A 9,891-nucleotide genomic window follows, 5' to 3' on the forward strand; every position below is an offset into this window, starting at 1 on the left:
AGCCGGTGAAGGAGTCCAGAGCAGGTGGTAGTGGCTGGAAGTTACCGCAGCTTGACGGAGCCATCGGACAGGAAGAAAGGCTGCACACGAAGTGGGGGAAAGGCAAGTACACACTGGAACCCACCAGAACCAACTGGAACTCATGAGGACAAACTAGAACCCATGGGTCGCCCCACCTCCGATGGCAGCGATGGCAGCGACCTGACGCCCTCTGCAGGGCTGCACACGTGCCCTCATGCCTCCTACGTGTTCTCATAACACCTTAGGTTTACCCACAGTGCCCCCGTCACGCGGTCGGTCGTGTCCTTGCCCGCTCCCTTGTCTGTGGCCTCGGCTGCACTGGGAGGCCTGGAGGCGGGGCTTCGCCTGGAGGCGGGGCTTCGCCTGTTGTCCTCATCACCGTATCCCTTGCTCCCAGCAAAAGACTTAAACACGGAGTAAACTGCTCAATCAGTATTTTCTGGACGCATGAGGGAAATATAAACCTGCATATCGAGTGAAAACGAAGCTGGGCGGCCACGAAGCACGTGACTGATTCAACAGAAGCTTGCTCCTCTTACTCCACAGGCGCGAATTCTAATTTGAGGGGTTCTGTGGTTACTTCCTGTTACTATGCCGGCCTGGGGGGTAGACAAGGGCAACGCTTTATGTAAAGAGGGAGAGCTCCCCCAAAGGGTGTCCCTGACACACACATGGCCTGCTCCTCACACCAGAAGGCTGAACCCCAGTGGCAGGAGCCCTGCATCGGGGCACCTCTTGGCAGGAAAGAAACAGGTACACCACCCATGCATGGCAGGCAATAAAGGATGCCCACCATGTGAAGACTGTCACGACACAAGAAAGAAAATGCCAGGCAAAATTCCACCAATACTCAGGGGCACATCGATCGTAGTTATTATCACCACCCAGTAACGGCTGACCTTTCTAGAGCATTTATGCACCAAGCACTGTACCGAGCACTAGATATGCATTATTAAGGTAACCCTCACAATGAAATCTACAATTGCCACCACTGGAGAGACGGGGAAATTGAGGCTTTGAGGGGTTAAGTTGCTTGCCCAAGATCACAGAGCGAGTAAGGGGCAGAACCAACATCCATTTCATCCAAGGACCCCAGTCCTCGCAGACATCTATCCTCAACTAGTCCTTGAGAAAACAGGAGTCTAGGGTGTTTTGGTGGGTTTTTTTTTGTTTTTAATTTTTGTCTTTTTTTTAAACAAACAAAAGCTGTTTCCTTGCAGGAGTTATTTAAACGGTTTTAGTAGCCATTGGAAATCCATTCCAGCATTACAGTTCCAAAGCTAGTAAGTGCAAAGTACATATACAGATACAATATATTATATCATATTAAGTGCTGCATGCAATGAATCAGGAAATTGAAGCAAACAAAAAAAACTCAACAGCATTATATAAAACACCAACTGCTTACCAAGCAGGTAACAAATGGTTAGGAAACGCGACCTATTAATTAAGGTATTCAAACATACAGATCTATCTAGCCTTACCTAAAATCTCTTATCTATTCTAAATGAATAATAATTTTCAACCAGTGTTGGTAATTTGAATACTTAGCTCCACCTAAGCTCAAATCAGAGTCCAATATATGAACACCCTTTCAAAAATAAACATTTTTTTTAAATTATGGCAAAAAACAGGGGGTGCCTGGGTGGCTCAGTCGGTTAAGGCATCTGACTTTGACTCAGGTCACGATCTCGACGTTCCCAAGTTCGAGCCTGGTGTCGGGCTCTGTGCTGACAGCTCAGAGCTTGGAGCCTGCTCTGGATTCTGTGTCTCCCTCTCTCTCTGCCAAACCCTCACTCGTGCTCTGTCTCTCTCTCTCTCAAAAATAAATAAACATTAAAAAATTTATGCCGATACACGAACACCCTTTTACACACTTATCAATATTATAGATACAATTGATTTAAGTTAATTTCACATGTATTTTTGACAATGTTCTGGGAGTTGTTTGAGATATAAAGATAGATAAGATTTGGTCTGTACTTTCACAGGGATTCCAGAGAGTGCATAAAGCAGAAACCTCTGCAAATAACTGCAGAATGAGACAAATGAGATCGTAAAAGTTCAAAATGCAAGGGAAGAATAGAAATGGAAATTTTATTTAGTGTGTGTACTTATTAAAGTAATAGGAACTCCCCAAAAAGATGGTTATTTTCCATTTTTATTAAACTTACTTACTCATTTTTTTCCTGTCCAATCTAATATCTTTGACATCCCAAGTCCCTTTAATTGAGAACTCTCCCAAAGTGAATTTTCTTCTCATGAGCACGGAACCTACGCTCTATTATATATCTATCCTGGCCCTCACTGAACGTTATCCCCTTTTCATTCTAAAATACAAAGTAATACAGAACACAAAATTTTGATGCATAAAATGCCTTTGGAATTGGAAGGCATAAAGAACTCCATTCGTGCCAAAGGAAGACCGGCTTCAAATTTTTAGACTGAAATTTTAGATTTAGAAATATTTGGTTGGTAATTTTGTATCTCTCTGAGGACATGAAAAATGTACTTTTTAAAAAGATTTTCTTTTTAAGTACTCAATCTCCTACATCCAACATGGGGCTCGAACTCTATGGCCCCACGATCAAGAGTCACATGCTTCCCCGACTGAGCCAGCTAAGGCAACCGCAGAAAATAATCTCTCTTTTTTTTTTAATAACTGTAGATTTAGGAAAATTTCCCATAAGCTTTCCCAGACCCATGCTTCCCCTAATAAAAATGTATTCTCTCAACAGCTGACTCTTCAAGGCGTCTTGACTACTCCCTGCCCCTCTACAAATACTATTATCTGCTAACATTCGAAAGTCTACATAAATAAGGACATGCTGGAGAAGACCTTACCAGAAAGATGTTGCCAGTAACCACAAGACCCTGAAGGTCCAGTTCTTCAAGACAAACTGTCCGGTTTCTGCAACAACAAGAATGTAGTACAATGAGGAAAAACCTCACTGACACAGGAGATGGTATTGACCATCAGGTACAGCCCGCGTTTGTATCCTAATTTGTATCATTGTTTGGCCCCTAATTAGCGTGCAACCAACCAAGTTTTGAGACAATTCAGATGTTGATGCTATTAGTGAATCACTCAGGTGTGCGAATGGCATTGTGGGTACACGGAGGGAATTCCTATCTTCTAGAGAAATGTTCAAAAATATTTATGGGTGAAATGATGGGATATTTGGGTTTTGATTCAAAATGACCCAGTAGGAAGAGGACTGTGACAGGGTTAAAGATGAAATAAGGTTGGCCTGGCGGAGGGGTACACGGAGGATAATTATACTAATCTCTCTAACTTTGTGTACGTTAGGAAGCTTCCACTGTATATATCTCAAAAAGATGTAAAATTTAAGGGAAAAAATAGACACTGCTTAAAATATGGCACAATGTCTCTTATACAAGAGACTATTAACATTAATAGTCATGTTAATTTTAAGAACTATTGGTCATAAATATGTCTATAAATATGGACATGGCTATACATAGAAAATAACAGTAACTGAAGAAAAGGAAATGTTTTAAATTTAACTTAATCTCATTGTTCTTTTGCCTGTATTTGGGAATAGAAACCATTTCGCTAGCTGAATCAACCACAACTATCCCCAAACGTTCTTAATTACTGATTTCAATAAATATATTCCTGCAGTGGAAGAAATGAAGTTTATACCCAGGTATTTCTCTTACAAGCATCCATTTTGACATATAAACCTTGATTGTGTGAAAGTGGTTGGGCAACAGGGAACTGGCCTTGAACTGAGTTTCAAACTGGATTCTCTTGTCTATTTGGGGGGTTGGGGCAGGAGGGTGGCAAATGTTGGTATTATTAGCTATCACCCATGTAAGTCCTTTGAACCAAGCGGTGTATATGGAATCAATGAGTACTTAAAGCACATTTAAATAATTTCAGTTCTGATATGAAAAAAACAGCCATTAAGCCTAAACGACTTTTTGTCGAAATTACAGGTAGGTGGGCATTTGCAGAGTAAGATCACAGTTCGGATTGGAATCAGATATTCACGTGGGGAGGCAGTTCTGAACATTCTTTCTAATTTTTTTTTGACATTTATTTATTTTTGAGAGACAGAGAGAGCCAGAACATGAACAGGGGAGGGGCCGAGACATGGAGAGACCCAGAGTCTGAAGCAGGCTCCAGGCCCTGAACTGTCAGCACAGAGCCCGACGCGGGGCTTGAACTCATGAGCCGTGAGATCATGACCTGTGCGGAAGCTCAACCGACTGAGCCAGCCAGGCGCCCCATGAACATTCTTTCTAAATGCTGGGGGTGGGGAGGAGGGGAGGGGATGAGAGCTGAGTCCCCTCGCGCTTCCATCTTACTCCTTTTCTCGTAGTTTCTGCTGTTTCTCTAGACTTTCTGCCCTGACTGCTTCTAAGTCGAAGGAAAGGAGCAGAGGCCTCTGGTTCAGGCGGACTGGACATGAAAGACAGTCACTAGCTACGTTCCCATGAATATTTTGAAACACTGTGGACACCCCAAGTATGCAGGGCCAGGGCGCAGAGAACGTCACCGCCGCCGACGTGCCTCGTCGCACCCGTGCAGGCGGGGCGTGCTGGCCACCGAGGGACACACGTAGGCTCGCCGCGTTCAGCCACAGCAGTCCCCGGGTCGCCAGTCCCCGGGTCCTTCCCCGCAGGGGCCCCCACCTTCACTCCCAGGCCAGTGGGCCGGACCTTCTGACCTGAGGGTGAACTGAGGGCTGGTCCTGCCCCAGCCCAGCCTCCCCACCCCTCCCTAGCCTGTCCCCAGGCAGGTGCCGCCCAGCATCCTGGCCACATCACGACCCTTTCGCGCGCAGATCCAGTGCGGGGCGCGGGGCGCGAACTGGAGCGCAGAGTCAAGATTCCCGAGAGGAAACGGAGGCTGGCGGGGCAGCGAGGGGCCGCGATGCTTCTGCCTCCACCGCCGAGGGCGGGCGGCAGGGAGGGGGCGGCGGCTGCGGGCCCGCAGGCGGACTGGGGGTCGCAGTACCGCCGGCATCTACGTCCAGGGGTACCTGGGTTGTTGGGGTTCACCAGGGGAAGGAAGACGAAAACCCACCTGGGAAGGAAAAACCCACTCTCGTGACTCCCCCGCCTCCTCGCTGGCGGTCTGGGGTCCAGTCTGGTAGTTCTGCGTGGACCTGGGCGTGGCCAAGTGCCCTCTAGGCCGTGACCTTCCCACCGCTCCGCCCACGGGCTACGCAGAGAAGCCCCGAGGGCCGCTGGGGAACCGACGGCGCCAGCTTGGGGGCTGCCGGACGCTGGGGGCAGCAATGCGTTTGGTGGCACGCCGAGCCTGGGGCAGGGAGCCGGGAGGGAGGGTTTGGGCACCCAATCCTTTTAGGCCCGGGTCTCCGCGACCCGCCCGAGGCCCAGGCAGGAGAAGGTCGCCGGCGCCCACAGGGTTAGTGGTTCAAAAACCAAATAGGGCCCGGTACCACCGCCTAAGGGTCTTGGGGCGAGTTTCCCAATTTCACCAACTCGCAAACTTTTTGCCTGTGTAACGGGGACTCGAGCGTGTCTTTGGCACTGGGTGCTGGGAGGGTTAAAGGGGAACCCGGTGCCCGGCAGGCAGGGAACGGAGGACAACGGTTAGCCGCCATCCTTACTGTTGTTAGTTATTAGTGTTATTATCAGCCGGCGGGACCCGAGGGAGAGTCACTTTCCCCGGCTTACCTCCAGCCCTCGCCCCAGCCTTTCCGCACCTCCCAGGCCCGCCGGCGGCTCAGGAAGCCTCAAGAAGTCAGCGCGGCCTCAAGAAGACGAGCCCAAGGTCGAAGGCGACCCCACAACTCCGAGGCGCTGTGCCTTGCGCGCCACGCAGGGGTTCCCAACAGACCCGCGCAGTGGCCTTGACAGCAGCGGGGGGCCCCGGAGGCGCCCGGACGCCCCTGCGCAGACCCGCCGCGCCGCCTGCAGTGAGGGCTCGTCCTCACCACCGGGGCTGGGGCGCCGGGCGGGTCACCCCGCGGGCCCCACGGAAGGCCCCACCTGTGCGCGCGGACCCCTAGCGCCACGTTCCACTGGAGATCAACGTTTAATTCACTCTCCCACCGAATAGACGGTTTTCTTGAAAATTCATCCTTCGATACGGTTTCCTTAGGTAAAAAGTATAAAAAAGTAGGAGAGTGGGGGCCGGCTTGGGCCAGGTTGTGACCCTCAGATACCGGTGCTCGTGACCGTGCTGGTCTGGGGCCCAGGGAAGGAAGACATCGACGTCGGCCTCGAGTGTCGCCTCTGGGCTCGGTGGCGGCTCCACCTGTCGCTCCCACAACGTTTGTTGACTGAATAAAAGAACGCACGTAGGCCTGGAAATGTGTTCGCACAAAGGGCAAGGGGGAGTTGGCACGGGAAGGGGAGAGTTCTTGGTGTGACAGAGGCTCCCTTTATTACGGCTTGTTGCCAAACACAGGTAACCCCAGACCTGCAGAACGCGCTAAACGGATCCTAAAGCTGGGGTGCGGAGGGTGAGACAGAACCCGGCAAAACCCTGAGAAGGGAAGGTGGTGGGGGAGAAGGGGCTTTTGGTCGCGCATCGGGGCCACAGAAGGTTACTGCTGGTGCCCGCGGAGCGAGCGGGCGAAGGCTGCGCTGCGCGTGCAGGGCCGAGGGAGAACGGAAGCCCGCGTCTAGGCGGCTCCCAGGGGCTGGGCTTGGGAACCTTCCAGAACGTCTCCAGAACCGTACTACTTCAAGCCCGGAGCAGGTGAGGATCGCGCGCAGGACTTGCAAGGAGGTTCTGAGAGATGGGGAGGAGATGAGAAGCTGGGGTAAAAGTGGACCAATTGGACAGCCGTAAAAATGTGTGCCTCGATCTGCCCTCCCTCCCGGAACCAGAAATTCACAGCGGGAACTGCGGAGTAGATGAAGGGGAACGACCTTCTCACACTTTCCAAGTGGCTTCTCCCACAGCAGCACCAAGGAATGTGGTTCTTCTGAAACAGGACCCCTGAGAGGCCGGGGAGTGCGGCGGGGTCTCTCGGAACTTGCTGGAACTTGCTGTCTCTGGGTCTATTTCCTGATGCGCGTCTTCCTCTTGTTTCCCACCCACCCGGTCGCCAGAAGCCTGAGGACAGTGAAACCTTTCTGGTGGCAAAGTTCCCGGAGAACTTCTTTTCGAAACAACTAAGTTCTTCCTGTACCAAAGAAAGGGGCCCATGCGCCCTTAGAAGGCATCCATCTGGGGGGGAAAAAAAATTTTAATTGTAAATTGTCCAGAACACAAATGTTACCTTTGATCCTTCCTTTTTCCCTGGCCCTGCTTTGGAAAATTCTGACGCTTTTATAAAAATTGCCTTTTATTTTTTTCCTGGGAAATGTTGGCCGCTACCTTCTAAATTGATCTCAAGTGGCGCCCCACTGTATTCAGGTGAAAATCAACATCTTTAGAAACATGAAAAACGAATGGAAAATGTACTTACATTTCCCTCCAATTCTTTTTCTTCTACAGATTTCATAAATTCTATATACCATATTTTAAAGCCCAGGACGTCAAATATTCGGAAGTTTTCCAGGCCATGTTGGAAAATTGTTTCTGATGCCTGTAGTGAATACGAATTGTAAAACTAACTTGTTCCCTGGGAGGAAAGATCTAAGTTTCAAAAGAAGTTCCATTTAGAAAGCGATTATTGAGAAGTAAATACGAAATAAGTAATATGGTGCGGTGACTTAGCATTTTATTTAGTCTATATAGCTAGCTTTAATTTTAGCATCTTTCCACATCAGACACACACATTAGAAGTCAACGCTTTAAAATTAAAAGTCTATATTACACATCGATTTCAGGAAGACAGAAAGAACAAGTATTTTGCACTTGACCGGGGAATAATATTTGCAATTCCTAGGGAGTCAACGAGGGGAAACAGGTTGTGCATTGGGCATTTATTTTCTTTATTTTTTTCTTCTTTTTCTTTTTTTAAATACCAGAACAAAGTGTCCCACTCACGTTCACAGTTACTCTGGAAATGGGTAATGGGAAAAACCCTGGAAGCCACAACTGGAGGCTGGAAAAGTGAGGGCGAGAGTGGACGCCATCGGAAGGTTACGCCCGGGTGGCCGCACAGTATCCAACTTTTCCTCTGTGCGTAGTCGGCAGCGATCCGCACCGTGGTCCAGTTCGTGGTGCTTGTGACGCGGAGTTCGGACGCGCCCCCGTGGTCCCCGCCCCGCGGGGCGGCGTGCGCTAGGACAGGAGGCGCGAAGGGCAGTCCCCCGGCTTGGCTCCAGGGGTGTCCGGCGGGGTCAGCGCCAGGACAGCGTTGCGGGTGCCGCTCAGAAGGCCGGCAGGATGCTCTCCCTGCCGGAAAGGCTGGCCACCGCGGTTGGCCTGGAGCCTCCCGCTCCGGGCGGACACCCCAGGCGCGCGGCGGACAGGTGCTGGCCCGGCAGAGCGCCCTCGCTGGGAGCGCGGCCGCTGGTACAGTCCTCCTGCTGCCGCCGCCGCTGCTGCTGCTGCTCTAACACGGTCCGGGCAGCGGACGCCGCAGAGGCAGCCGACACGTGCAGCAAAGGGGTGGCCGCCCGGTGATGCACCAGGCACGACGAGCGCTGCAGCAGGTGGCAGTAGCCCCACGGGGTCGGGGGCAGACTCTGCGCGGCCCTCGTCCCCCCTCCTCCTCGGACCCCTCGCATGATGCTCTCGATGCTGAAGGGGGCGCATCCGTCTCCCGGCCGCGCCGCCGACCCCTTGCCCTCCTCCCAAGGCTGGGAGCCCGGGGAGGGCCGCACGGCCGAGGGGGCGCCGGGGGTGGCCGGGTCCGCGCCTGGCCCCTTCCCGGGCGTCTCGGCGTAGGCCGGGGCCGACAGCAGCAGGTAGCGAAGGGGGTGCGGGTGCAGCAGCGCGCACGGGCGGCTCCCGGAGGCGGCGGCGGGGTAGGCCCCCGGCACTGGGGGCGGCGGCGCCGGGCTCCCGAGCAGCAGGCCCGGGTAGGGGCCGTGCAGGGCGGCGGGCGCGGCGGGCAGGGGGAAGGGGTGGTGCAGGTGGGCTCCCGGGGGCGGGCGGTGGCGCTTGAAGCGCTTCCTGCGCCGGAGGAAGCTGCCGTTGTCGAACATGTCCCGGGACGCGGGGTCCAGGCTCCAGTAGTTGCCCTTGCCCGGGTGGCCCGGCTCGCGCGGGATCTTGACGAAGCAGTCGTTGAGCGAGAGGTTGTGGCGGATGCTGTTCTGCCAGGCGGGGAACCTGCGGCGGTAGTAGGGGAAGCGGCCGCTGATGAAGGCGCAGATGCCGCTGAGCGTGAGGCGCTTGTGCGGGCTCTGCAGGATGGCCATGGTGATGAGCGCGATGTAGGAGTATGGGGGCTTCGCCGGCTGCGGGCCGTCCGCGGAAGCCGCCGCGGACCCGCTCGACGCCCCGAACTTGGGGCCCAACTTGGCGTCGGCCGGGGCGCCGCCGCCCTCGGGGAGCCCTCCGCCAAGCGCGCCCGCGCCGCGCCGCGCCTCCCGCGTCCCCCGCGGGGGCAGCTGCCCTGGCAACGGCTGGCTCTCCGCCGCCTCGCCTTCCTCGTCCTCCTCCCCCTCGCCCTCATCCTCCTCCTCTCCCAGGATGTCGATCTCGCCGTCCTCCCCGTCGGAGCCCCGGAGGCTGCGCCGCGGTGTGGAGCGAAGGCTTTCGGGTTTGGGCAAGTTCATGGGGGAGCAGGTCGTGCAAGACGCAGGGGTGGCGGCCGGCCGCTCGCCTGCCTGGAGGGGGTCCGGGCTGGAGGCGGGCGGGTTCGGAGTGTTCCAAAAAGCAGGAGGGCTTGCGGCTGGTTGCCCGTTTGGTGGTGGTCTTCTCTTCCGTTGGTTTCTCCTCGTTGCCAACACCGTCCAGCAAAGATGCACTTTACCTTTTCTCCGAGCTTCTTCGAGTCCTTGAGTGGTCGACCGCCCCCCACC

General features: G+C 53.6%; 1 protein-coding gene across 2 annotated transcripts; it reads right to left on the reverse strand.

Moving 5' to 3' along the window:
- Window positions 1-7,507: 7,507 nt before the first annotated feature.
- LOC113594190 (forkhead box protein D4-like 1) lies at window positions 7,508-9,891 on the reverse strand. Of its 2 annotated transcripts, XM_053205303.1 has the most exons (2): window positions 8,558-9,891; window positions 7,508-8,474 (listed from the first exon to the last, which is right to left on the reverse strand). In XM_053205303.1, exons 1-2 carry the CDS (start codon window positions 9,643-9,645, stop codon window positions 8,201-8,203), a joined length of 1,362 nt encoding a protein of 453 aa, XP_053061278.1. In that variant the 5' UTR covers window positions 9,646-9,891; the 3' UTR covers window positions 7,508-8,200. The 2 variants fall into 2 exon arrangements, with proteins under 2 accessions (XP_053061278.1, XP_026896767.2); XM_027040966.2 differs by having other exon boundaries at window positions 7,508-9,891.

The sequence above is a fragment of the Acinonyx jubatus genome, chromosome D4, assembly GCF_027475565.1.
Source record: "Acinonyx jubatus isolate Ajub_Pintada_27869175 chromosome D4, VMU_Ajub_asm_v1.0, whole genome shotgun sequence".
Lineage (NCBI taxonomy): Eukaryota > Metazoa > Chordata > Mammalia > Carnivora > Felidae > Acinonyx > Acinonyx jubatus.